Genomic DNA, 27,007 nt, shown 5'->3' on the forward strand with positions numbered 1-27,007 from the left:
CCTGGGAAATCCCACGGACTGAGGGGCCTGGAAGGCTACAGTTCATAGTGTCGCGAAGAGTCGCACACGACTTAGGGACTAAACAACAACAAAAAGTGGCACGTAGCTCGCCCGTCTAGCTTCGCATGGCTGGAAGCTTTCAGAATTACTATGAAATGCATGTGCCTGCTAGTAAACAGTAAACAGATGGGAGCGAGTACTCCAAGTGAGAGAGTATGGCTGACGCTGCACTAGAGCTGAGATCAGTCCATTTGCAAGTGAGGCAGCAGAAGCGCACGTAAACAGCAGTATAACCGTGAGACCTGCATCATTGCGCCTCGTTACAGAGAACACCACAGAAAGTGGGGCGCACGCGCACAGAAGCCCTGAGAATGGGAAGGTCGGTGCGCACTTTCGAAGGTCATCCCGCCTCTAGGGGGTGCCAAGCGAGCCTGGACAGGGTCCCACGTCGGCCGCAGGCTCTTTCGCTTCCACCAGTGTTCGGGATTTCAGGATCCGGTGGAAAACAGCTTTCTCAAGTTAAACGTTCCGGATCTCTGGGGATGGGGACACAAGGAGTGGTGAAAAGCGGAACCCCGCTAGCGGACCAGTACAGAAAGCCGCCAGCTTCTGGGAGCCAAAGCAACTCGCTTTCTACCGCTGAGGTAACGCAAGAACTGCCGGAGTCCAGATTCCAGACTGAAGCAAGGGAAGGTCCCGGGGGTTCGTGGGCGGGGTTGGAGGCGGCGAGGTCCGTCAGGGGTCGCGCTGTCACTCTGGCTCCACCCCGCTTCCTGGTCGGCGTCCCGCCCCCTCGGGTGCAGGTTCCCAGCCTGGGTCCTTGGGAACGCGGATTTCCCTCCTTCTGGAAGGGACCTTCCCTCCTTCCACCCTCTGCTCTCCCCGCAGGTGAGGCCTCGATGGAGAGGTTCCTGGCCCGGTTGTGCGGCACCAGCGCGTTGCAGCCGCTCCCGGTGTGGGAGGGGGACACCACCGGCCACTGCTTCACACAGCTGGTGCTCAGCGCCCTGCCCCACGCGCTCCTGGCCGTGCTCAGTGCTTGCCACTGGGGCCACCCGAGGTGAGTAGAGACAGGTGCAGACATCTGTCCGTATGTGCCTGCAGACTTCACTCGAAACCCACGTCTCCGCGGAAGTGTAACCGAAATAGTGAGATCTCTAGGGAAAAAGGAGAATAAAATGTGGGCATTACCACTTTGCAGCATTGTGTCTGTTTGAGGGCAAGTTAACCTGTTTTCCCTGCGCCTCATAGCACTGTTAAGAAACTTAAATTAGATAATGCATTTAAGTATATAGTGCAGAGTCTGGCACATTTTTAAAGGCCCAATGCATGGTAGCAATTATCACTTTTGTAGATTTTCAGATGCCCAACCACAGTTGTCACGAATTGGAGACGAAAGTGGGTGAACAGTGTTTTTAAGCCAAAAAGGTTAATGTGTGCTGAAGTTGTTAGACCAGTTTCTCACCCCTGCCATCTAGGAAACTTCAGTGTTTCTAGGCCAAGAAAAGCATAGGTACTCATCTGGAGAGGAAGTGGTAGGTAGAAGAGAAGAGCAAAATTAGAACCTTAATCCTTCCTCCATTTGGGGCTATAAGATGCAGGTGCTGAACTCACCTTGATTTTGTGCTTAGTTCCTGTATAGCTGGATATGGTAAAATTAATCTCACTCTGGCTACTGATTAAGGCAGGAGGAAAGTCTAACTTGTCTAGTCCAACGGACAAATGCGTCCTTACTTAAGATGAGTTACAGGGATGGCGAATCCCTTCCTTGGGTAGCTTCAGATCTGTTTGGTCTTGGAGGAATCCTGATTTGTCCCTTATGCAGAGACAAAAGTCTGGAGATGGCACAGAGGGAGACCGACTGTGCTGAGACAAGTATCTTTTTAAAATGGGCATAGTCCCTTCAGAACTCACGGTGTAAGGAAAAGGCAAGAAAGACCAATATGTAATCCATAGAAATTATGTTTATCTCACTTCACCTAACAGACTCTTTGCAAGTTGCTCAAATGGGTAAGAGAGATCCAGAATCTCAGACAGAAAAGAATCTCAGAGGGCTTTGGGTCCAGACTCCTTACTGCTCACTGTGCTGATGAGAAAAATGAGATGCAGAGAAGCGGCTTGCCCATGTTCATAAACCTGGTTAATGACCAGGCTTGGAGCCAGTGTACCAGCCTCCAAGGGCTCACAATGTTTCTTATTCTGTCCCCGCATCTTAAGAAATAGAATTATGAAAGATTGACTTTAACTCAAATATAAACCCTTTTGTATAACTGTGATCACTGGACTTTTTAAAGGAAACTCCAAACATTTCACTCTACAATTAAAACTTTCAGTCACCCAGCCCTGCCAACAACAAAGGGAGTGTTTTTTTAATGCAAATAGTTCACTCTTTTGTTTATTAAAAACATTTTTTGCAAACCAAGAAGATACAGACAAAACTCAAAAGATGTTTTTCTTCAGCTAATGGAGCTGTAAAAATGATCCACACCATTTTCTACAACCATTAGAGAGACAGAGAGTGGAATATCCTGAGGCTTCAGCAAGTTTAAGCTATACTAATAGAGTATAGAGGCTGTGTGTAAGTCAAATTTTTATTCATCTAATAGTGCTTCAGGTGAATTTAAGGGCTCTTTTTCAGTTAAGTTGAGTTGCTCAGTCATGTCTGACTCTTTGCGACCCATGGACTGCAGCATGCCAGGCTTCCCTGTCCATCACCAACTCCTGGAGCTTGCTCAAACCACGTCCATCAAGTCGGTGATGCCATCCAACCATCTCATCCTCTGTCATCCCCTTCTCCTCCTGCCTTCAGTCTTTCCCAGCATCAGGGTCTTTTCCAGTGAGTCGGCTCTTCGCATCAGGTGGCCAAAGTATTAGAGCTTCAGCATCAGCATCAGTCCTTCCAATGAATATTCAGGACTGATTTCCTTAGGATGGACTGGTTTGATCCCCTTCTTGTCCAAGGGACTCTCAAGAGTCTTTTCCAACACCGCAGTTCAAAAGCATCAATTCTTCGGCACTCAGCTTTCTTTACAGTCCAACTCTCACATCCATACATGACTACTGGAAAAACCATAGCTTTGACTAGACAGACCTTTGTGGGCAAAGTGATATCTCTGCTTTTTTATACGTTGTCTAGGTTTGTCATAGTTTTTCTTCCAAGGAGCAAGCGTCTTTTAATTTCATGGCTGCAAAAGGGCTCTTTTGAGTAGATAATTTTGTAAAAGTGAAAACTCACCCCTTAGAGGTTATCTGTAGGAAATTTAGGTTGAGGTGAGGTGTGTGTGTGTGTTTTATTTGTTTGTTTTATAATTAGGGTCTTCATGTTCAGTACAACCTTAACTCAGAACTGTTTTTATTTCTGTGGTGAAAGAATGATCAGAAATGGTAGAGAAATGAGAAAATGGATTAGGTTAATCCAGGAAGATTTCCTGGGAGAAAAGACCATGAGTTCCAGGATAAAATGGGATGAAAATAAGGTATACAAGGCAGGAAAGGGAATTGATTCCCTCCGTGAGTGAGTTGCTGGAGGTCTCTCTGGGCCCTAAGTCAGCTGTGATGTGCCTTCTTTTCTCTTTCCCCCCTTTGTCCCCAGGTATCCAGATTACACTCCACGCTGCAGTCCCGGCTGGCGCCTCCGACTCACAGCCTCTGTCCTGCTCGCCGTCTTTCCACTGCTCGACCTGCTTCCAGTCATTTTGCCACCAGGGGCAGGCCCAGGGCCCACAGGGCTCGAGGTGCTGGCAGGGGGCGTGGCGGCTATGGCCTGGATCAGCCACAGCCTGGCCCTGTGGGTGTTGGCTCATACCCCATATGGCCACTCCCGGGGGCCCCTGGCCTTGGCTCTGGCTGCCTTCCTGCCAGCCCCGGCCCTGGTGCTGACCCTGCTGTGGCACTGCCAGCGAGGCACACTCCTGCCTCCACTTCTCGCAGGGCCCCTCTCCCGCCTGTGTCTCCTCATCCTGCAGCTGGCTGCTCTCTTGGCCTATGGACTGGGCTGGGCAGTCCCTGGGCAGCCACGGGAACCCTGGGCCCATGAGCCCCTCCTCTCTGAGGGCCAGGAGCCCGAGGTGGCTGAAGATGGGGAGAGCTGGCTGTCCCGCTTTTCCTACGCCTGGCTGGCACCGTTGCTGGCCCGCGGGGCCCGGGGAGAGCTCCGGCAGCCCCAGGACACTTGCCGCCTCCCCCACAGGCTGCACCCAACCTACCTAGCCCGTGTCTTCCAGGCGCAATGGCAGGAGGGGGCCCGGCTGTGGAGGACCCTGCATGGGGCCTTTGGGCACTGCTACCTGGCTCTTGGGCTGCTCAAGTTGGTGGGGACCATGCTGGGGTTCTCAGGGCCCTTGTTGCTGTCCCTCCTGGTGGGCTTCCTGGAGGAGGGGCGAGAGCCACTAAGCCACGGCCTGCTATATGCCCTGGGGCTTACCGGAGGAGCTGTTCTGGGAGCTGTGCTGCAGAATCAGTATGGGTATGAGGTTCGGAAGGTGGCTCTTCAGGCACGGGGTGCTGTGCTGAACATCCTGTACCGAAAGGCTTTACAACTGGGGCCCAGACGCCCTCCTGCCGGGGAGGTCCTGAACTTACTAGGCACTGACTCTGAGCGGCTGCTCAACTTTGCTGGGAGCTTTCATGAGGCCTGGGGCCTGCCCCTGCAACTGGCCATCACCCTCTATCTGCTGCACCAGCAGGTGGGTGTGGCCTTCGTGGGTGGTCTGATCCTGGCACTGCTGCTGGTACCCGTCAACAAAGTGATTGCCACCCGCATCATGGCCAGCAACCAGGAGATGCTACAGCACAAAGACGCACGAGTTAAGGTGAGGGGCTGCCTGGGGTCCCTCAGCCATCCAGAGACCCCACCCAGCCTTCTGGTGCCCAGGTCTCCCATGCACAGTACCTGAGAGAGTGAGTGTGTGCTCTAAAAGTTAGGAGCTCAGACTAGAGAAAGACAGATGGGGTTCACATCCTGATTCTACCACTTACTAGTTCAATCACATCAGACAAGTCACTTCACCTCATTGAGACTCCCGTTTCCTCATCTGTGAAATGAGGGTAATCATAGCTTGCCTCATAGCACAGTTGGGAGGATCGTGCAAGATGCTGCTCATCACAGTGCCAGTTACAAAGTAAACACTAAGTTAATGTGGCCTGTTAGTAATATAGTATTAGCTTCTGCAGCCCTAATTGCAACCCTGAGAGAGGTGGGAACTGAGCTGTCTGGGCCCAAATGGGATTTTAGTGTTAGAGCCAGGATCCAAGTCTCCAGCCTCCTCCTCATCTCAGGTATGGAGTGCCCCATAGCCGCATGTGGAGGCCTAGGAGAACCCCAGCTGCCTCTTCGGGATGGGCTATGGGGAAAGGAGCAGCTGTCTCCTCTGCCTGGGCCAACTCTAGGTGTGAGGGTCTGGCTGAGTCAGTTCTGGAATGTACAGTGATTGTGGTACCTTTTCAGAGGGGATGATGGGCTTTGGGTCCATATAGCATAGTTGTCCATCTCTCACTGGCATAGCTCCAAGTGCTAATGGTGAGGGGGTGTCCCTGATAGCTGGTATGGCATGGTCTTTTTCCCTACCCATGACAGCTACTGACCAGTCTCTAGGGCCTCCTTGGAAGGCTCCCAGTGCCTCCCTGGCTTGCAGTCTGGAGATGTTTGAATGTTAGGATCCAAGGAGCTTCTCTGGCCCTAGCCTATCTTACTTGGGTCTATCAGCCTGCCCAACCCTGGGCTGTGGTGTGTACTTCTACAGAAATGGTTCCTATACCCAAGCTGTTGATCAGCCCCTGAAACCCACATCTTCTGGCTTTGGGAATGGTTCTTTGTCCCTCATCTAATGGATGGAGTGCTTTTACCCCAGTGTGGTGACCTCCCCCCACTGCCCCTGTACTTTCCACCACTTCATCTTCTAAGAAGGTGGGGGATTCCAGCTCCAGCCTGCCCCCAGCTGGGGCATAGGGGAGCTCCAAGTCCTTGACATCCCGTGCCAGGAGCCTGGGGGAGGCTGGGCAGAGGAGAACGCACGTGAGCAGCATCTCCACTTCTCACTGCTCTCTTGTCCCTGTCCCTAGCTCGTGACAGAGCTGCTGAGTGGCATGCGTGTCATCAAGTTCTTCGGGTGGGAGCAGGCGCTGGGGACCCGCGTGGAGGCCTGCCGAGCTCGAGAGCTGGGGCGACTCCGGGTCATCAAGTACCTGGATGCAGCCTGTGTGTACCTCTGGGCTGCCCTGCCGGTCGTCATCTCCATTGTCATCTTTATCACCTATGTCCTCATGGGGCACCAGCTCACTGCCACCAAGGTGAGGGCCAGAAATGGGGGGATGGCTGCAGGGAGATGTGAGACGGAAGCAGCAGCAGAGAGACTGCAATGCAGTGGGGGGTGGGCCAGGGCCCTCGTGCTGCTGGGAAGGAGGAGTGGAGGGTCCCTGTCTGCCTTCTTCCCCTACTGAAGGAAAGTTCTCTGAAGGGACCTTTCATCTGGGGCCTCGGATATATGACCCTTCCCTCTGCGAAGGAATTACTTCTTTTCCCCACCTCTTCCTCCCCAACTTCTGGTTAGGTCCCCTTAGCCTCATTCTGATGGCCCTGGGGGGAAAACTCATGATCCTGTGCAGGATGGATCGAATGCTGGGTCTAGCCAGGAGATGTTGCCCCTTAGAAATTCTGAGAAGGTCTCATGAGCGTGAGTTGGGCATGTGTGTTTATCAGGGAGTGACCTGGGTCCCTGGAGGATATCTGGGATTTCTGATATTCTTGGAGTGGCCACCTCTACCATCTATAACCCAAATATCAGCCAGCTAAGCCCTCAGTTCTGTTGCTGCCTGTTCTCCCCTCCACAGACCTGTTTGCAGGGCCACCTATAGAGCAGGCCTTCAGATAATTCCTAAGCTTTAGGTGATGCTTCAACCCCTCCCCCCCCCACCTCTGACCCCACTTAGGTGTTCACCGCCCTGGCATTGGTGCGCATGCTCATTCTTCCCCTCAACAACTTCCCTTGGGTGATCAATGGCCTCCTTGAGGCCAAAGTGTCCCTGGACCGGATCCAGCGTTTCCTCGACCTTCCCAACCATGACCCCCAGGCCTACTACAGCCCAGGTAATGGGAAGCTAGTGGACAGAACCTGGCACAGGGGAGCAGAGATCTGTAGCCCCTCAGTTGTGGTACACAGATGCTGCCAAGAGAAGCCAGAGGAGAAGAGTCTAGGTGGGGCAGGTGGTCATTTCCCCGGGGTGAATCCTCAGACCAAGACTGAGGCCAAACTATCCCTGGGCAGGTACGTTGTGGACTAGAAGCCCAAGGTAAGTGGCTTCTTCCTTGTACAGATCCCCCAACAGAGCCATCTACAGCCCTGGAGCTACACGAAGCTCTGTTCTCCTGGGACCCAGTTGGAACCAGCCAGGAGACCTTCATCAGTCACCTCGAAGTGAAAAAGGTTCGTTGGTCAAACGCCCTAGGAGAGTCTCCAGACTAAAGAAAGACAGGGAAGCTCAGTGACGGATAGACAAGGACAGAGCCAGTCATAGCAGCCAGTCCCTGTGGCTCTTATTACCAAGGGGAAGACCAGAGAGGTTTTGGTGGGCAGGCTTGAATTGGAGAGGTGATGAGATTTTATCTCAGGATGTCATTTTTCTAACACTTAGCTGCTTCAGAGCTGTCACATCCATCCCTGGGCACCAGACCGCTCATGTCCACCTAGTCCAGACCAGCAATTGCATTTATCTCTCTCTGTCCTGCAGGGGCTGTCGAGTTCAGAACAGACCCCATAACTTGTCCAGCATCTTCCCCAGGCTGGGGAGCCCCAGCAGCCCCTTCTCAGAAGGATGTTGCAAATGGTTTAGATAATCCTCTGTTTAGGCTGGTGAAAAGGCATCACACCCTGTGACTCACACCGGGGCACACATCGTCAAAGGAGCACTTGTAAGAACGTTCCTGGCAAGACGGCAACTCCTGCTCACCAAGTCCTAAGTTTTCACTCTCCCCTGACCTGTGTCCAACCCTTTGCCCCACAGCTCAACCCGGTGTTCTCCAGCGGTTCCTGAACCGCCTCAACCACATTTGGCTCACATTTCTGGCTTGGGCTACATGTTTTGTTTTTCGTCTTAGTTCAGGCAAGACAAGGCTGGAATTTTTCAAAGGAATTTTACTAACGTGTCAGTTGGGGCTTTTTTGGACTTAAGTCATAGAAACCCGCTGGAGCTAGCTTAAGCCAACAAGAATTAGTAAGATGGATATAGAGATGAATTGCAAAATCCACAGTCAAGCGCCTGGACAGATCTCGGCAGCAGCTCGGAGCCAGGCCTCGACTTGCCAAGCTGGTCCTTCTGTTTGCTCCTTCTAGATCTGCCTCCTTCCCTCTCTGTGGATCTGCTCTCCCCCAAACAGAAGTAGACCTGCAGAGAGCCCTTCCACTTACAGGCCCTGGACAGAAGGAGGGGGGTTCCCAGGGATAGGTCTCAGATTGGTCTGGTAGCCACTCAAAGACAGGCTCACCCTGGCTGCCAGGGTGGGGCACCACAGACAGCTGCTAGGATCCCGCCTTTTTTCTAGAGAAGGAATTTTTTCCTTTGTGAACCCACTCCAGTATTCTTGCCTGGGAAATCCCACTGACAAAGAAGCCTGGCAGGCTACAGTCCATGGGATCCCAAAGAGGGGGAGATGACTGAACATACAGACATACACACGGATAGCTCCACGAATGTATGTTACAGCCAAGCAAGGAAGGGAGCACAGAAAAATTTAAACTGCAGGTCACAGAAATGGGCATCTGTGTAAACATTGCTTTTTGCCCTGAGCCTTTAGAAGTCTGGCTGCAGGTGGGCTTAGCAAGCCCATTATGCAGGCCCCAAAGCCTGCAGTCCTTCCTTCCCCTGTACCCATCCTGAGTTGCCTGTCTCAGTGCTTTCCTGGAAAGTTCAAGGGCAATTTTCCTCCCATCTCTCTGGCACACTGTTCCTCTCCAGAGGCTCTTCACACAGTGAAACTGATGCTTCTCTGAGTGGAGAATAAAACACCCTGCTCCCCTGGGGCCAGCATCGCATCAATCACTGAGGCACACCTCAGTCTGTGGGCCGGGGAAATCTTTCCCCTCAGGCTTAACTGGGGCCTAGAGAGAAGCCTCCATGCGGTGACTGGCAGCCCAGGACCTCTGGACAGAGGCCTGACACTCATGCATGTGGCTTCCTCGCAGGGAATGCTGGTGGGCATCGTGGGGAAGGTGGGCTGCGGGAAAAGCTCGCTGCTGGCTGCCATCACCGGAGAGCTGCACAGGTAAGCAAGTGCTGGCACCCCCGTCCTTAGTTCTGCCCTTTGCCAGCGCCTCCCTGGCCCCTGCTACGTTTTAGGGGCCAGAGATGCCCAGATGAGCAAGACCTGGTCCCTTTCTTGGGAGAGTTTCCAGTCTGGAAAGGGAAAGGCAGTCGAGAGTAGGTTCTCATAACCATCACTGGAGAAGGCAATGGCAACCCACTCCAGTGTTCTTTCCTGGAGAATCCCAGGCACGGAGAAGCCTGGTGGGCTGCTGTCTATGGGGTCGCACAGTCAGACATGACTGAAGTGACTTAGCAGCAGCAGCAGCATAACCATCACTGCAGAGTGTTAGAAGTACTGTAACAGTGAGTGAAGGAATAAATGGAAACACCTTACATCAGCTGCTCTCAGAGAGTGTGTAGGAAGGGGTCCAGAGAGGAACAGGAGTGAGCGAGGGCCTACTTGTTTCACTGTGAGAGTGAACGCGTGCGGGGCGCTGGCCACACTCTTTTCTGAGCACCTTGACCTTGACAGCTCTTTGACTGCAGTCAAAGAGCAATTTCTGCCCTACCGGTCCACAGGGGGCCTCCAGCCTCCTCAGGACCCCTTGATCTCAGTGGCTGCCAATCTAGAGAGTCATGTGACGTGAAGGGGGCCCCCGTGCAAAAGACAGCCATCAGGAGAGGCTTCTGAGAGGCAGGGGCTGGGCCGGGAGGGGACCAGCAGGGAGCCGGCCCCCCACACTGCTGGCCTTGGTCTCTGCAGGCTCCGAGGGCAGGTGGCAGTGTGGGGGCTGTCCAAAGGCTTCGGCCTGGCCACCCAGGAACCCTGGATCCAGTTTGCCACCATCCGAGACAACATTCTCTTTGGGAAGACGTTTGACGCCCAGCTGTACAAGGAAGTGCTAGAGGCCTGCGCCCTCGATGAGGACCTCAGTGTGAGTGCCTGGCCACCCGCTTCCCCATGTCCCTGACACCGCAGGTCAGAGACTTGCTTCTCTGGGAAGGGGTTGCTTGTGCTCAGGCGTCATTTACCCAGGACTGGCCGCCAGGCTATGGTCCTCGCAGAGTGTCCCACGTCTGCGCAGCACCTGGCAAGGGTGGGGGCTGGTGACCAGGTGCTCCACACAGCAGCCGGGGGAACTCTGAGGGTCTCTGAGACTATGGGCGGGTTTCCCATGAGGTTTAGCTCTCTGTAGATCTGGCTAATGGTTCTGATTCAAGAGGCCTTCCCCCACCTCCTCCTGGAAGAGTCAAGGTCATTCTAGAGAAGTCTGGCAAGGCACTAGAATCCCTACATCCAGAATGCTGAATTTAGGGGGAATGAGAGTCCAGCTTTGTCCCCTGACTTTTCCCCGGCAGGACTGTAGTCAGCACCACCCTGTCCAGGTAGATGTGGAACATCCCTGGAAAGGAAGACCTTTGACTGACCGTGGGACATCCTCTGTCCACTTCTCATTTGCTTCTACCTTGGAGACATTTCTCGCATGTCTCCTGGGTGCAGGGAACTGCTCTGAGTGCTAAGAGGTGAATCACAAAGCTTTTCCCTCAGGGAAGCCACTGTCTGGTGGACCACAAGTGTTTCCTCTGGCATGAGGACCCCTTAGCAAAGGAGACCACTCCCCAGGCCACAGGGAGGTTCAGGTACCTTCCTCCTCTAAAAGCCTAGGGAAGTTTCACTTTGAATTTGCCCATCTTCATCCTTGCCTGTGAAAAAGGCAGGGTAGTGAGTGTGACTACCTGTAGTCAGGGTAGTGCGTGTGGTTAAGAATCTGCATTCGTGTCCTGCCCTTTACTTGCTATGGAATGACCTTGGACAGCGTATGTACCCTGAGCTTTGGTCTTACCTGTGAAATGAGATAGTATCAACATCATAAGGTTGCTGTGGGGTTGGGTGAGAGGATGCATGTAAACTGCTCAGCACATAGAACGTGTTCAACAGGGGGTTCCCTGGCCGTCCAGTGTTCAAGGCTCTGTGCTTCTACTGCAGGAGACACAGGTTCGATCCCTGGTTGGGGAACTAAGATCTCTCATGCCACAAGGGATGGCCAAAATAGAAAAATAGAAAGTGTCCAACAAATGCTTGGTGTTGCTGGAGTTGAGGTTTGCCCCCTCTGGCTCCGACACCCCAAAGTTAAGTTCAGTCTCCTCAAACTCCCTGGCTCTCTCACCCCCGCCATTTCTTCCCAATGGAGGGATGGGAAATGGGGCAGAAGGTACTGGGAGCTCACTGACCAACACTGGGAGGCCTGTCCTGTCAGATCCTGCCTGCTGGGGACCAGACGGAGGTGGGGGAGAAAGGCGTGACCCTCAGCGGGGGACAGCGGGCCCGCATTGCCCTGGCTCGTGCTGTCTACCAGGTAAGTTGAAGACAGAGGTGTCTGGAGCCTCAGGACTCTGAAGCTTGGCTGGGGGTTTGGGGGGTGGTGTGGAGATATTTCCATCAGCATCCGGTTTCTTCCCTCCCTCCTCCATGCTGCTAAGGTATTGGTCCTTTGGCCATCCCATCCTCCTTTTGCTGATTCAAGGCAGCATTAAAGACCCTTTGGAAAGCATTATGTGGCCTGAGGCACTAGAACCCAGCACAGTTGAGCATTTGGCCTCACTTTACTGGAGGCAAATCCACCCTCTGGTCTCACTTCCTTCTTTACTGCTTTAGGGGTAGCCCCCAGAGTTCCCCTCAACCCTCCTGCCTGACGGCCTCAAGATCACATGCTTGGAGAGGTCTGGGTTCTGGCCAGAGGACCTGGTGCCCAAGGTGTCCCCACCCCCCTCCCCAGGAAAAGGAGCTATATCTCCTCGACGACCCTCTGGCTGCCGTGGATGCAGACGTGGCCACCCACCTGCTGCACAGGTGCATCCTGGGAGCGCTGAGCCACACCACGCGGCTGCTGTGCACCCACCGCACCGAGTACCTGGAGCGGGCTGACATGGTGCTGCTGCTGGAGGCCGGGCGCCTTGTCCGGGCCGGTAACGTGGGCCACCAGGCCGGGCGGGAGCCGGGCTGAGTGAGGGAGCCACCTGCCAGGGTGCGACAGATGGATCACCAAGGGGAGACTCAGCCACCCGCCCCATGTGTGTCCTGGGTCCCCCTCATCCTTCTGTCTGACGGGAGGCCCTCTCCTGCCATCACAGAACTGGTGTGAAGGACAGAGAGAGGAGGGAAAGGGGCCATGGATCTGGGACTGGGGGCTTGGGGAAACCTAGAGGCCCAGGATCTCTGAGGGCAGTCTGATGTCCTCAGAGAAGAGAGAGTCAGGTTTAGAATAGTCATTTTATTTAAAAACAGATACACGGAAACTCTGATGGGTTATTATCCAGAGGGACGTGACCATCTGCAGGTTCACTAGATAGAAGCAGGAGGAAATGAAGCTCCGGCAGTGTTAGGAGTTGCAGGAAGTATGAGGAGAAAGCCCAGCGGTAGTGAGAGGACTGGGTGCTCACAGGTGGCCATAACTGTCTTCCCAGGGGTGGACCTTTTCTGTCTCTGCTGATCCAGACACAGAGGGAGGGCCGAACTTGATGGTTCTGCTCAGGGTCTGGGGGTCCAGGGCAGAGGCCTGCTAGGGGAGGTCAGGTAGGGGTTCCAAAGAGCATGGAAGGTAGACTGGCTGACAGGTTTAGAAACACGTAGACCCCTCCTAATCTCTCCTGCTGCCTTCCAGGGCCTCCCTCTGAGATCCTGCCATTGGTACAAGCTGCCCCCAGAGCCTGGGCTGAGGATGGACAAGAGTCTGACCGAGGTATGGTCTGGGGGTGAGAGGAAAGAGTCTGCTCTTCCCCACCACGCTTGTGGAGACAGGTTTCTAGGAAGCTTGCCTGCCCTTGAAAACACTGAGGTTTTCGGCTATCATCCTATAAGCTGAATTTCCCACCCCCACACAACCTGCCACCTCTCCGATCCTCGCAGCCACAGCCTCATCCATGGAGAACCCAAAGAAGACAAAGGAGGGGCTGGAGGTGGAGGAGAGCGCGTCTGGCCAGCTGCGACAGGAGGAAAGCAAGAAGGAGGGCGCCGTGGCCTTCCATGTGTACCGCGCGTACTGGAGGGCCGTGGGCTGGGGCATGGCTCTTGCCATCCTCTTCTCTCTGCTCCTCATGCAAGGTAGGAGTCATCTCTGCAGGCCTTCATTCCCCTACCAGCCCTGTTGCCTAGGTCCCTGTCACTCCCCTCACCTTGTGCTAATCGTGACAAAGCCCAGAGGCTCACCAGGCGTGGGCAGCAGCTGGGACCAGAGGCACATCCCTAATTCTGAGAGTCCCGGTGATTGGCGAGGGGCAGGGAGGGTGGGCTCCGTAGCCATCTTCTGACCTGCCCGCAAGGCTGACTTCCCATTCTGCAGATTCAAGATCACGCTCTCCCCAGAGCCGAAGGGTGATGGGCCCAGGAAAGACGCGTGCACTAGTGAGGACACGGTGGTGGCAAGGTCGGGAGGGCTGGGGGCCAAGGAGGGTAGAAACCAGAGTCGAGGGCAGAACAGGGTGTCTGAATGGAACGAGGAAGGTGAGTCTGTCCGGCAGCTTTCTCTCTCCCATCCCCCAGCCACCAGGAACGCAGCCGACTGGTGGCTCTCCCACTGGATCTCTGAGCTGAAGGCAGCCAAGAATAGCTCCCAGGAGGCGCTGGCCCCCACCAGGCTGGGCTCCATGGGGCCGCTGTCCGCCCAGCTGCTCCTCTTCTCCCCCGGGAGCCTCTGGTGAGTGGCTGGGCCCCAGGCCTGGGGCTCTCATTGGTTCCTGGGCAGGGAGTGAGCTGGGGGCTGGCGTTACAGGGCCTGTGTCTTCTGGAAGGTGGGGAGAGGTGGCGTGGGGGCAGGGAAGGGAACCCTGAGTGGCCCCACTTTTGGTTACCCACAGCCCCCTCCCCACCACCCAGCACCTCAGTGTTCCCACTGCCCAAAGCTGCCCCCAACGGCTCCTCAGACCTCCGTTTCTACCTCACTGTGTACGCGACCATCGCTGGTGTCAACTCCCTCTGCACCCTTCTCCGGGCCGTGCTCTTCGCGGCAGGCACCCTCCAAGCGGCCGCCACCCTGCATCGCCGCCTCCTGGGTCGAGTCCTCATGGTGAGGTGATAGGAGGGTGGAGGTGGCCTCAGGGGGGCCTCCCAGTACCTGGCTCCATCAGGGGGCCCATCCCATCCCCCAGTCCTCAGGAGAAATCAGCTCCTCTCAGATGGGTGCAGCACTTGACACCTTGAGACCTGAAGAGACGAGAGCAGAGCAGCTGCTGGGTTCAAACCCAGTTACTTAAGCCTATGGCTTTCTCCTCTGTAACATGAGGAGAAGAGACTCTTCCTGAGTCACTTCCAGTTGAACTTCAAGCTCAGAGGACTGAGTTAACCACCCTTAGTTCACGTGAGGTCCCTTTTGCATTTTATTTATTGATCTATCTCTTTTTATCTGCAAACCTTGTTTCCATTTCCCCTCCTTTCCTTGATAAACAACCTTGTGAGGTATGTTTAGTATGTATCTTTTTGTTTGCCTTTTTACAAAATGGCTATATTTTGTGCCCAGGTAGTTTTATAAATGCCTGGAAAATCCCATGGGCAGAGGAGCCTGGAGGGCTGCAGTCCATGGGGTCGCGAAGAGTCAGACACGACTGGGAGGCTTCACTTTCACTTTTCACTTTCATTCATTGGAGAAGGAATGGCAACCCACTCCAGTGTTCTTGCCTGGGGAATCCCAGGGACAGAGGAGCCTGGTGGGCTGCCATCTATGGGGTTGCACAGAGTCGGACACGACTGAAGCGACTTAGCAGCAGCAGCAACAGTTTTATAAATGACATTCTTTTCTTACAGTTTTTATTTAGAGCTCATTTTAAGATCCATGCCTGTTGCTGTGTGTGTATATTGTCTGTTGCTTGCTCTATAGTACATTATGAGGATTCATCAGTACATGGAAAGTACTTAGCATAGTGCCTGGCATATACTGAGTGCTCAATTAGCAATTATTATTATTAACCATGTTGTTATTATTGCAAAGCTCTTTTTTGTCTGGTATCTTATTAGGGCCTCCTTATAACCCTGTGAAATGAATACTGTTATCCCCTTTCTACAGATGAGGAAACAGGCTCTGAGGGTGTATGTGACCTGGGCAAGCTAGTCCTGTGACGTGGGCAAGCGAGTCCTGTGGCCATGAACCCAGGACTGTGTGGGTCTTTCCCTTGCTTCTCAGGGAGCAGCTGCCCACTGTCTGCCCACATCTTCAGGCTGTGAAGGAATTGATTTTATCATAAGCTGACATTAGGGGTGACATTCGCAAGTCCCTTTGACCTAGTTCCTTGCCTTAAGATAGGACTGTTCTCCCAGTCAAGGCAGAGAGTTGGGAGACAGGGAAGGCAGGGAAAGGAAAAGGATTGTCTTTGAGACGGCACCTCCCAGTAATGAGTAGTCTAAATAGCTCCTGAGCCCCTGCTCCATGAAAGGCAGACTCCCCTGAGCCTCTGACTGCCTGTGCAGTCAGCTCCAGGATGTGTGGTTCCATTACCGTCCCCCTTTTGGAGATGAGGGATGGGGGCCTTGAGGAGAGGAAACCCCCTTGGCGGGGTCTCACATCTGGTAAGCAGCAGGGCTGGAATCAAGGAGCAGTCTGACTCCAAAGCCTGAGCCCTTGCCATGAGACAGCATTGACTTGACCGCTGTCCTCACCACTCTGTCCAGCCATGGGCAGTCAGGGTGTTCTTCCTGACCTCGAAATCGTACTCATGGCCTGAAGTCTCCATCTTCTGGAATGGGATTAGCTCCCTGCCCTCGAAAGCGGAGTAGGCATGTGTAGCACAGAGGTGGAGAAGGCAATGACACCCAACTCCAGTCCTCTTGCCTGGAAAATCCCATGGACGAAGGAGCCTGGTAGGCTGCAGTCCATGAGGTTGCTAAGAATTGGACACGACTGAGTGACTTCAGTTTCACTTTTCACTTTCATGCATTGGAGAAGGAAATGGTAACCCACTCTAATATTCTTGCCTGGAGAATCCCAGGGACAGAGGAGCCTGGTAAGAGGCTGTCTGTGGGGTTGCACAGAGTCGGACACAACTGAAGCGACTTAGCAGCAGCAGCACAGAGGTAGGGGGTGGCCAGCCTGGGACACCAGCCAGAGGGACAGACAGCCTCAGGGTCCCCACCAGCCAGAGGGACAGACAGCCTCTATCATGCCCACCCTGGGGTATTGTTCTAAGCTTTTCCAGCCCCTCCTCAGTGCCCTGAACTCTGGGAACACTTGACTGCTTTCCTGTTCTCTACCTTGGGCCTCTCCCCCCAGCCCACCTTCCCTGGGCGTGGCCTCCGAGGCTTTTCTGCCTTGTCCTACCCTGGCCCAATCACATCTCTTCTCCCAGGCTCCAGTGACTTTCTTCGACTCCACGCCCATGGGCCGGGTCCTCAACCGCTTCTCCTCTGACGTGGCCTGTGCAGATGACAGCCTGCCCTTCATCCTCAACATCCTGCTGGCCAACGCGGCAGGCCTGCTGGGGCTCCTGGCTGTGCTGGGCTTCAGCCTGCCCTGGCTGCTGCTGCTGCTGCCGCCTCTGAGCATCATCTACTATCGCGTGCAGAGCCACTACAGGGCCTCCTCGCGGGAGCTGCGGCGCCTGGGCAGCCTCAGCCTGTCTCCCCTCTACACCCACCTGGCCGACACCTTGGCCGGCCTCCCTGTGCTCCGGGCCGCCGGGGCCACCTACAGGTGTGTGAGTGCCTCTTCCAGCCAGAGCCACAGGCGTGAGATGCTGGGATGGTCAGAGGGGGTGAAGTTGGGGTGGGGTGGTGGTGGATCTCAGGTCTCCTGAGAAGAGAAAGGTGGGTGATGGCACTAGGGGAGAGAGGAAGGAAACGGAAAAAACAGGTTAGTGAGGCCAAGAAGGCCCCCGTGAAAGAGTGCACTGGTTCCTCCATAGCCCTGAGGCAAGGCCTGTGGGCGTGCGGGTCAGCGCCAAGGAGGGGGTGTCCTGCAGGGAGGAAGTCTGGGCGGGCCAATGCAGCCACAGCATGGCCTCCTCCAGGTTTGAGGAGGAGAACCAGAGACTCCTGGAGCTCAACCAGAGGTGCCAGTTTGCTGCCAGTGCCACGATGCAGTGGTTGGACATCCGGCTACAGCTCATGGGGGCCGCAGTAGTCAGCGCCATCGCGGGCATCGCTCTGGTGCAGCACCAGCAGGGCCTCGCCAACCCAGGTGCCACCCCAGGGCCCTGCGGTCTCACCTCAGAAGCCTGTTATTCCTCATCCCCCTTGACTACCATGACATCTCCCTTTACTGCCAAGGATTTTCACCTCTTGACCAGGGTTCCCTGTGAGGATATGTTGTCATTCTCAAGACCCCCATTTCAGAGTTGGGGACGCTGAGTCTCGAGGAGTCCCTTGCCGGGTGGTGGTGGATCTGGGGCTAAACAGGTCTTCTGATCACCACCCGTGCCTGCTCGCCCCATCCTCAGCGCCTAGTACCCCACCCCAGTCCACCTGCCTTCTCCCGTCCCCCTGCGCAGCCTCTCCAGGCCCACCCACTGCCTTGCATCCAGCCTCCCGTGGGCCTGGCCTGGCTCCTGCATCTTCTTGCTTCAGTGCTAGCTTCCTTCACATGCCCACGGTCCACAGCTCAGGGTTCGCCCATTCTGCCCACCCCCTCCCTACATGCACCCCAGTGTCCAGGCCTCCCCTAGCGCTCTGTCCTCTGTCCCCTCCCCCAGGACTGGTGGGCCTGTCGCTGTCCTATGCCCTGTCCCTGACGGGCCTACTCTCAGGGTTAGTGAGCAGCTTCACACAGACAGAAGCCATGCTGGTGAGTGTCGAGCGGCTGGAGGAGTACTCCTGTGACCTGCCCCAGGAGCCCCGGGGCCAGCGGCCACAGGTAGCCCCAGCCTGGGTGCTGGCACCCTGAAGGCCCCCCAGTTCCTCTCCTTGTGCCCCTCACCAACTTTTCTCCACTGCAGTGTCCCTTGTGATCTCCCCATTCTACATGCCCATCCCCCATCCCTCCTAACTCCCCACCTCTCCTCTCACACCATCCGTCCCTCCCTTCCACTCTCCAACCTGTCCCTCCACCCTTTCCCCCTGTCTCACCCGTCTCCCGCCTTCTCCCATGCACGGACCCTACCAGCTGGGCATCAGCTGGCTGAGCCAGGGGAGCGTGGAGTTCCAGAATGTGGTGCTGGTGTACCGGCCAGGGCTGCCCAACGCCCTGGATGGGGTGACCTTCCGCGTGCAGCCTGGAGAGAAGCTGGGCATCGTAGGCCGCACGGGCTCCGGCAAGTCTTCCCTGTTGTTGGTGCTTTTCCGGCTGCTAGAGCCCAGTTCTGGGCGAGTGCTTCTGGACGGCATGGACACCAGCCAGCTGGAGCTGGCCGAGCTCAGGTGTGGGGGAGTGAGAAGAGGGGACACGGCCACTGGCAGGGAGAGGAAGGCCCAGCCAGGAAGGCTTTATATAAATACAGCAGCCAGGGTGGATCAGGTGGTGAGACAGAGGGTGGGACAAGCAGGCTAGAATAGTGAGCTCCCTGCACTCAGGCCTGGATTCAAAGCTGCGGCCTTAAGGCTTTCACCTTCCCAGCTTCAGCTTGGACTTCCAGCACACGATGCCTTCCACTTTAGACCACTGGTCACTATCTCCTGAATCAGAGCCTCCCAGGTGCCGTGCCCTGGGGCTTGGGACAGCTGGTGACCTGGGCCAGTAGCCCCTGGCCACAAGTGGCCTCATCTGGAGCCAAACATCCCCCCGACCACATTACTCTTATCATTTTCTCTTAGTTCCATGACATGGGAAAAGGTAGGGGGAAGCACTATCCTCAAGCAATTACTGACCCCAGGCCCTGGCCCTTCTCTCCTAACCTGTGCCGGCCTCCCCTTATGGCTTGACCAGAGAGCTCCTCAGGACCCGATTTGAGGCCTGCTTTCAAGCTGGACGCGTGCCCTACCCAGTCACACTCTCTGGCCGTTCCTTGCCATCCACTCCTGTCCCACGACACTGGCATCAGTGCCACACAGTTTGGCTTATGCTTGTTCTGTTTTTGCCCCTCAGGCCTTTGGTTTCCTTGGTGTTCCTCGTAGCACCAGCACAATCCTAGGTTCATGCCTGACCAAGCAGGGAGCAGGATGGGGGTTTTAATCAAGTCTTACCCCACGCTCTCCTGAAGGGCTGGACCTATAACTGAGACCTGTGCTGGGAGCAGAAGTGGTCACATCTCGAGTCTCAACCCCTGTCCCTCCAGATCCCAGCTGGCGATCATCCCGCAGGAGCCCTTTTTGTTCAGCGGGACCGTGCGGGAAAACCTGGACCCCCGGGGTCTGTATGAGGATGGGGCCCTATGGCAGGCACTGGAGCAGTGCCACCTGAGTGAGGCGATCGAGTCTATGGGTGAGTGTCCTGTCCTTCGTGGTGGTGGGAGGAGTGAGCAGAGAGGGGCTGGAGGAGGCTTGGAACCCTGGGGTAAAGATGCTGTGCTTCACAGGTGGTCTGGATGGTGAGCTGGGCGAGGGGGGCCGGCGCTTATCTCTGGGGCAGAGGCAGCTGCTGTGTCTGGCCAGGGCTCTCCTCACAGATGCTAAGGTAAGACAAGAAGGAGGGTCATTTGAGAGGGCCAGGAAGAAGGCAGGGGACAGGTGAGGGCTGAGGAAGTAGACTAAGGAGAGGTCTCAAAGGACCAAATTCATTTTCCTTTTAGAGCTGGAGGTGGGGAGCCGTGGGCTGGCCTGGGCCAGACCAGGAGGTGGGGGCTGGAGGCTTGGGTAGCAGCCTCGGCTAACCCTCTTCTCCACTCTCCTCCCTAACCCTCCCCACACACTCCAGATCTTGTGCATTGACGAGGCCACAGCAAGCGTGGACCAGAAGACAGACCAGCTACTCCAGCAAACCATCAGCAAACGGTTTGCCAACAAGACAGTGCTGACCATCGCCCACAGGTGTGTGGCATCCAGAGTGAGAATCTAAATCAGGGGTGTCATGGACCCAGAGCCCAGCTTCCTTTCAGGGACCCCGGGAGTCAGGGCTCCGGAAATTCCAACCCCTGTGACTCTCAGTTCCTCATTCTCTAGGCTTCCACCAAGCTCCTTGGAGTGCTCGGTCTCAGGGAACATGCAGCCCCTCCCCTAGCACAGAGCCCGCCCCGGGGGCTGAAGCCTGTGGGGCAGGGGGGCGCTGTGCAGGGGGGAAGAGGAGGAAAAGGAGGTCAGCCTTCTGTAGGGTGCTGTCTTCCATCCCCGCATTGACCACTCCCTCCCGTGCAGGCTCAACACGATCCTGAACTCCGACCGGGTGCTGGTGCTGCATGCAGGGAGGGTGGCGGAGCTGGGCTCCCCTGCCGCCCTGTGCACTCAGCCCCACTCGCTGTTCCAGCAGCTGTTGCAGAGCAGCCCGCGGGGAGTGCGCTCCTCCCCGTGAGGGCCCGGCCCCCACTGCCGATGGTTTACACTCCTCCATGTCTCTACCTCTCCCCCTCCTCCACAGAGAGGAAAGGGCGCCCTGGGCTCCTCTTCACAAGCCACTCCTTGTGCGGGCAGAGTCCCGTGGCTTCCCCAGAGGCAGGCCTCTGCTCTGGCGCTCTGGCATCTGGGACTCCAGGCAGACTTTTTCTGGCAAAGGAGCCCACATACACGTCCATTGTTTTATTTGATAAAATTCCCATTTTTACATTCTGTGTATTAAAAAAATAATATTTGTGGCATGAGGCTGAGGTCCCTCAGTGTGTGTACCCCAGCTGAGGAGTGGCGAGAAAGGGCCACTCCAGTCCAAGCGCCCTAGGAGGTGAAGGAGGGGCCCAGAAAGCTCCCACTTCTGTCACAGAGCGGTGGTCTTCCCAGGCTCGGGGGGCAGGTCAGGCGGCAGAGGGAGCCCCGCGGGCAGCATGCTAACCTGACACTCCTGGTCCTGGCGTGCTGGGGCGTAGTGTGGGGCAGGGTAGCAGCAGGGTCCAGGGGGACAGAAGCCCCGGCGCCAGGCCCTCAGGGTCAGCAACACCGTGGACAGGACCAGGGCGGCAGTGACGGCCCCAAACACCACCACGGCCACCAGGCTGGGCTCGCCCAGCCCGGCTTCCTGTCGCCGCACCACTTCCTTCACGGAGATGCGCAGCAGCCCGGCGCCCGCGCTGTGAGGGATGGGCCCCGTGGCAGGTACAAGCACAGCCAAGGTGGGCCCTGGGGGGCTGTCCGCTGTGGCGGCAGGACCCGGGACCGGTAAGACTAGCTCACAAGTCTTGCCACCATAGCCGCTGGGGCAGAGACAGTCAAAGTCGTGGACCCGGTCCCGACAGCGGGCCCCTCTCTGGCAGGGGCGGCTGGCACAGTCATCCAGGTTGATGGTGCAGAAGCGCCCGGTGAAGCCCTCGGGGCAGAGGCAGGAGAAGCGGTTGATGCCGTCCAGGCACGTGGCGCCGTTAGCACAGGGCCGCATCAGACAGTCATCCACATTCACCTCGCAGCGGGCACCCATGAAGCCCGCCAGGCAGCGGCAGGTGAAGTTGAGGGCAAAGCCCTGGTCGTCCTGGCACTGCCCACCGTTCCGGCACGGGGAGCTGGTGGGGGAGGCAGGGAGGGTGTTTTATCAACTGCCACCTGCAGGGTAGACCAGGTCGACATCCGGATCCCTGCTCCCACCACCCCTCTCTAGCTCTGTCCCCTCGAGCCACTCTCTCTGAGCCTCAAATGCCTCCTTTAAAAATGGGGTCAGAGCAGTACCTGGCTTCCCAGGTTGTGAGGGTTAAATGAGATGATCGAGGTCAAGCAGGTAGCAGAGGGCCTGACCCAGAGTCAAGACCAAGGCGAGTGTACTGTTTGTGTCCTCTTAGACCCTTAGACCCGAGGCGGGAATGAGGACAAATCCAGCCCCACAGGCTGTCTCCTCATTCACCATGAGGCCTAGTCTGCCGTGTGGGACAACTTCAGGGGCTGCACGCCAGCTTTCCTGGGAGGATGAGGGGGGTCCTAGGCCCACAGCCTCCCCAACCAGGGAAGTCACGCAGTGATGTGTTACACCTCCAGCCCCTGTCAATTTTTGTCGTTGGAGAAATGGTTCAGATGGTGTCAAAAAAGCTGAGAAGCCCTTGGGATACTCTGGCAGACTGGGGTTTTATCCTCGAGTGTCCCCATGTGGGACTTTAGACCCTCAGTCCTAACACTGCCCCGCCACCCCCCTCCACAGTCCTTTCTCCTCTGTCGCCAGATTCTCACCTAACCAGGGGGCCAGCACTCACCCTGCCTGCTCACAGGGTCCGGCCTTGCGCTCACAATCACGCCCGTGGAAGCCTGGTGGGCACACACAGTGGTATTCACCGCCCCCGTCATACACGCACTGGCCTCCGTTCCGGCAGGGGGACTGCGTGGTACAGATGTGTTCATCTGCAGAGGAGACCGGGAGGGCTCTGGGACAGCCCCTCGCACGTGGCACCCAGACCTGCCCAGGCCCCACCCAGAGCTCTGTGGGGGTGGCTCGTACACAGTCCCAACCTGGGCGGAAAACAACACTGCATTTGGAGTCAGGAGGCGCCTGGTCCTAGCCCTGTCAGTGTCTCAACTTGCCTTTGGGTGAGTTGTATCTCATTTGTGGATCTCAGTTGCCTCATCTGTGATATGAGGACAGTTTCCTGCAGGTGTCTTACCTACCACAGAGGGTTGTGTTGAGAACCAGTTCAGATAACAGATAGGTATAAAGTCTACAACTATAAAATACTACAGGCTTCCCTTGTGGCTCAGCTGGTAAAGAATCCGCCTGCAATGTGGGAGACCCGGGTTCGATTCCTGGGTTGGGAAGATCCCGTGGAGAAGGGAAAGGCTACCCACTCCAGTATTCTGGCCTGGAGATTTCCATGGACTGTATATAAAATACTACATATTTGAGGGTTTGAGCCAGACACAAAAGGCACTCAATAAATAAGGATGGATGTTCCTCCCAAGACACGTGGGGCCCCCAGTCCAACAGCTGCCCTCTCTACTCCCCTACCTTTGTCACAGAACTTGCCTGCCCAGCCAGTGTGACAGATGCACTGCCAGGGCTGGTGGCAGGTACCGTGCTGGCAGCCAGGCATTCTCACACAGCGTTCACAGTGCAGCCCCTCCCAGCCTGGGTCACACCTGACGGGGGGAAGCACAGGGTCAGGGCTCTGGGTAGAAGGAGGTGAAGACAGGGGGAGGCAAGCTCAGAGCTTCCAGGAAACAGGAGACAAACAGGACAGCCCCTAAGGGAAAGCAGGCCTATCCTGGGTGGATAGAGAGCTGCACCGGGTCACCAGGCCACCAGGCACCAGTGTTGCCGTTCTGGTTGTGCAGTCTGTCTAACCTTTCCAAGCCTCAGTTTTCTCATCTGTAACCTGGGGTGACACCTGGCAGGGGTGGGTTGAGGAAGAAATGAAGATGAGGGACTTCCCTGGTGGTCCATTGGTTAATCCACCTGCCAATGAAGGGGACACAGGTTCAATCCCTGGCCCAGGAAGATCCCACATGATGAGGAGCAACTAAGCCCATATGCCGCAAACTGAGCCCACGCACCCTAGAGCCCGTGCTCCCCAGCAAGAGAAGACATCTCAGTGAGAAGCCTGAGGACTGCGATGAAGAGTAGCCCCTACTTGAGGCAACTAGAGAAAGTCCATGTGCAGCCTGAAGACTCTGCACAGCCAACAACAAAAATAATCATTTTAAAAAAGAAAAGACATTAAGATGATGTCTGTTAAGTGCCCCTAGCACCGTTTCTGGTATATCTGAGGTGCTTAGAAACATTTTCGAAAGAAGAGTGACCTTGAAAAGTCACCAGGACCATCTTCCTACGCTGATTCCAGGGCAAGGCCTGCTTCAGAGAGTCCCCAACACCCCCAGTCCCTCCAGCAGCTTGCCTGTCAGCTCATGTTTTTACATCCAGACACTTTCCTCCTGCTGCAGGATTTACCCGACCCCTACCCCAGTGTGTCAGTTACTTAAATTCATCAAAGAAAGACCCCCTTGAACAAGTCCATCTCCCCAGCAACCCTGGCAAAGCCTTTCTTTTCCAGGCTGAGCCAATTCTCCGTCTGTCTTATCTTTATCTCCTCCCTCTTGCCTCATGGCTCCCACTCTCCACTCTCCCTTAAGCTTCAGATCTTTCTCCTGGTATCTTGAAGAGGAAAGTTTTAGAGTTCCTGGATCAGACTTGGGAGAGTAAAGTGGGGAGCCGTAGTTAGAAGACGCAAAGGAGAGGCAAGGCAAAGAGGAAGAGGGAAGGGTTGGGCACGGTGCCGGGCTGCCCATATGCCCTGTGTGCCACGGCTTTGAAGGGATGGGGAGGGCCTTAGACGTTCTGGGTCAAGCTTGGGGCTTGACTCGGTTGTGAGTATGGAGGCCTGGGAAATGGGGAGCAAGAGGTTTGGGACCACCGTGCTCCAAGGAGAGGTACCTGCAAGAGCCGTCAGGCGCGCAGCAGCCGTGAGCCAGGTCACAGAGGGAGCTGCAGTCATTGCCTGCAAGAGATTGATGTGGGAGGGGTGAGCCCGGGGGTCAGGGTTCGGCTGCCTGAGATGCCGGGCCAGGGAAAGGACGCAGGGTCCCGGTAACTGGAGGGGCCCAGCTCTGGGGCAAGGTAGAATAGAGACTAATCGCATTCCAAAGGGAAGTAAGTCCTGGGTGTCGCCAAGCCCGCGGTCGGAGCGGCTTGCAGTGCCATCTCTGGCCGGCAGAGGTCAACGTGCGAGCGAGGGACGGCCGGACAGGGCCGCGACCACATCCCCTCGGGGGAGCGCTCACCTCTGGCAGGCTTTACGGGTGCCCCCAGGATGCACAACAGGCAAACGAGATGTAGGCAGCGGCAGCCGCCGGGCATGGTCAGCGCCGGCCCTGGGACGGACAGACGGATGGATCGCCGGACGTGCGGACACCTGTGGGATGGCATGGGTTGAGAGACGGCCGGACGTGGAGATAGCGGCAAGGATTTCGGTTTGGTTCCGAGTGACAGGAGCCGAGGGGGAGAGGGGCGTCCAGACGGGAGAAAAAGGGTGGGGGGAGTAGTGCAGCGAAAGGGCGGGGGCGAAGAAGGTGTGAGCAGGCGAGGGGATTGGAGACAGAAACGCGGAGCCGGCTACGTGGGAAGGAGGTGAAGGATGGACAGCGCGAGCGAGGTCAGGACGCGGGAAGGGCCGGGGCTGGGAACGCAATCGGGACGGAGGGGTACTGGGGTACCACCGAGAGGCGACACGGGGACCCGGCGGCGCGCAGTCTCTGCTCCCGCTTCTGACTCCCCACGTCCCCCTCCTGTCTCCGCCGCGCTGGGCTCGGCCGCGGCGCGGGGCCTCGGATACCCAGCGCGCCCTCAGCCCGGCTCGTCCCGCGGTCCTCACCTCGGGCTGGGAGACTGCGCGCCTCGGGGCGCAGAGCTAGGCGGGATCCGACGGACTCCGCCGAAGGGCCAGACCGGGGCGCGGGGCCGCCCCTAGCGGGTTGCGTGGCCGGGCGCCCAGGCGGCTGCCATGCGAGCCGAGCGCTGGGGAATCTGGGCCTCGAGGCGACCCGGAGCGGCTGCGGCGGCTCCTCGCACGCGCTCAGGCCGCCTGCCAGGGGCGGCGTGTGCCGGCGGAGCCCGCCTCCCCGCTCCGCTCCCAGGCTGCCGCCGCCGGCCCGCCCCCCACCCGCCCGCGCCCGGCGCCCCCACCCCCAGCGGTCACCCCTTCCTCGGGGCCTCGCGCTCCCCTGGGCCCCCGCCCACCGCAGTCACCCGACCTCTCCGAACCTCGCCCTCTCCGCTGAAAGGAGGAAATTACGGGAGGCTAAATGGGAGCCGACTGTAAAGGGTCGGCCAAGTGTGCGCAGCCGTTATTCTCCATCTCGCATCTCCGCCTTCGCGACCCGAGCAGCTCACCCCGCGCCCCACCTCTGCTCTCCCCAGTCCGCCGCCCATCACGCCTCTCAGATAAATCTCGCGCACGCTCAGGGCACACGACGCTCCCGGCCCTCCTCCTGTCACCAGCCCACGCCTCCTCCATTTGTAAATCCTACATCACCTGCTTAATCTGTCTGCTACTCTCCTCCTCCCCGCCGTCCGCTTCTTTCTCCCCTCGTGGCCATCAACAGCCTTCCAGGGTCGCTCCCTGCCTAGGTATTAGCGTGGCCCACTCACCCCCCCCCTCCATCCCTCCTCCCGCCAGGTCTGTCTTTGCTATCTCTTTGCGTTCCGCTACCACTACTGGGAAGGTTCCGTGCACTGGGAACGCCCCCGGCTCTGTGTGCGCCCCAAGTTCCCTCCGCTGTACCCCGGACCACCTCCATTCTTGACCTCAGGCTGATCGTCGACTGCCCAAACCCAGAGCTAGACTGAGTGTTTTGTAGAGGGAGTGAGGAAGCTCTGTGTCTCCAGGCTAATGGCTCAGAGACCTCTGTCCCGGGAAAGGATGGGAAACCGTTTCTTGTTTGCCCAAGGCAAGAGAGCAGAGATCAGGACCACCTGTCCCCACCTCTAGTCCTTCAAATCAAGATTTGATTTCACCATCCTTAAATTCGTGGTAAGAAGTAGTCCCTAACCCGTGCAGAGCAGCTTTCTACAGACAACCCCCACAGGTCGGAGCCCCTGAACTAATTTTTCTTGCATTCTTCATTGAACGTAGCCACACCCACCCCATCTGCCTAGCCATCTTCCCCGAAACGCTGATCACCTCTTTCTTTCCTCTAGAGCTTTCTAAATTTGAGTTGAACAATGCCATAGCTCTGACCATATGTTTTACTATTTTTTTTTAACTGAAAAATTGCAAACAACCTATACTGTCCAAAATGATTGTAAACAAATTATGGTATACCAACACACTATGTGACTATTGAAAGTCACCTTTGGGAAGTCTAAAG

At 56.5% G+C, this 27,007-nt stretch overlaps 2 protein-coding genes and 1 long non-coding RNA gene across 8 annotated transcripts; 1 reads left to right on the plus strand and 2 right to left on the minus strand.

Moving 5' to 3' along the window:
• The first annotated feature begins 464 nt into the window (after nucleotides 1-464).
• On the plus strand, nucleotides 465-20,880 carry ABCC10 (ATP binding cassette subfamily C member 10). Of its 3 annotated transcripts, XM_019986154.2 has the most exons (22): nucleotides 465-644; nucleotides 889-1,060; nucleotides 3,593-4,811; nucleotides 6,061-6,288; nucleotides 6,928-7,084; nucleotides 7,312-7,421; nucleotides 9,177-9,256; nucleotides 10,001-10,172; nucleotides 11,496-11,594; nucleotides 12,015-12,204; nucleotides 12,900-12,977; nucleotides 13,145-13,339; nucleotides 13,778-13,931; nucleotides 14,111-14,300; nucleotides 16,570-16,913; nucleotides 17,230-17,399; nucleotides 17,911-18,071; nucleotides 18,321-18,574; nucleotides 19,429-19,574; nucleotides 19,669-19,766; nucleotides 20,007-20,119; nucleotides 20,444-20,880. In XM_019986154.2, the coding sequence occupies exons 2-22, from the start codon at nucleotides 900-902 to the stop codon at nucleotides 20,595-20,597; spliced, it is 4,473 nt and encodes a 1,490-aa protein (XP_019841713.2). In that variant the 5' UTR covers nucleotides 465-644; nucleotides 889-899; the 3' UTR covers nucleotides 20,598-20,880. The 3 variants fall into 3 exon arrangements, 2 of the variants coding, with proteins under 2 accessions (XP_019841713.2, XP_019841714.2); XM_019986155.2 differs by lacking the exons at nucleotides 465-644; nucleotides 20,444-20,880 and adding an exon at nucleotides 20,252-20,422 and having other exon boundaries at nucleotides 665-1,060; XR_002183510.2 differs by lacking the exons at nucleotides 465-644; nucleotides 20,444-20,880 and having other exon boundaries at nucleotides 665-1,060; nucleotides 19,653-19,766.
• LOC139178955 (uncharacterized) lies at nucleotides 12,490-14,304 on the minus strand. The gene is made up of 2 exons (XR_011563389.1): nucleotides 14,172-14,304; nucleotides 12,490-14,018 (listed from the first exon to the last, which is right to left on the minus strand). It is a non-coding gene; the product is annotated as an uncharacterized lncRNA (long non-coding RNA).
• DLK2 (delta like non-canonical Notch ligand 2) lies at nucleotides 20,807-26,066 on the minus strand. 4 transcript variants are annotated; one of them, XM_070778026.1, is made up of 6 exons: nucleotides 25,902-26,066; nucleotides 24,923-25,053; nucleotides 24,576-24,639; nucleotides 23,154-23,284; nucleotides 22,408-22,552; nucleotides 20,807-21,729 (listed from the first exon to the last, which is right to left on the minus strand). In XM_070778026.1, the coding sequence occupies exons 2-6, from the start codon at nucleotides 24,996-24,998 to the stop codon at nucleotides 20,994-20,996; spliced, it is 1,152 nt and encodes a 383-aa protein (XP_070634127.1). In that variant the 5' UTR covers nucleotides 24,999-25,053; nucleotides 25,902-26,066; the 3' UTR covers nucleotides 20,807-20,993. The 4 variants fall into 4 exon arrangements, with proteins under 4 accessions (XP_070634127.1, XP_070634129.1, XP_070634128.1 ...); XM_070778028.1 differs by having other exon boundaries at nucleotides 25,892-26,066; XM_070778027.1 differs by lacking the exon at nucleotides 25,902-26,066 and adding an exon at nucleotides 25,513-25,779.
• Between the last annotated feature and the right edge of the window lie 941 nt (nucleotides 26,067-27,007).

Source organism: Bos indicus, chromosome 23 (genome assembly GCF_029378745.1).
Source record: "Bos indicus isolate NIAB-ARS_2022 breed Sahiwal x Tharparkar chromosome 23, NIAB-ARS_B.indTharparkar_mat_pri_1.0, whole genome shotgun sequence".
NCBI classification, from domain to species: Eukaryota; Metazoa; Chordata; class Mammalia; order Artiodactyla; family Bovidae; genus Bos; species Bos indicus.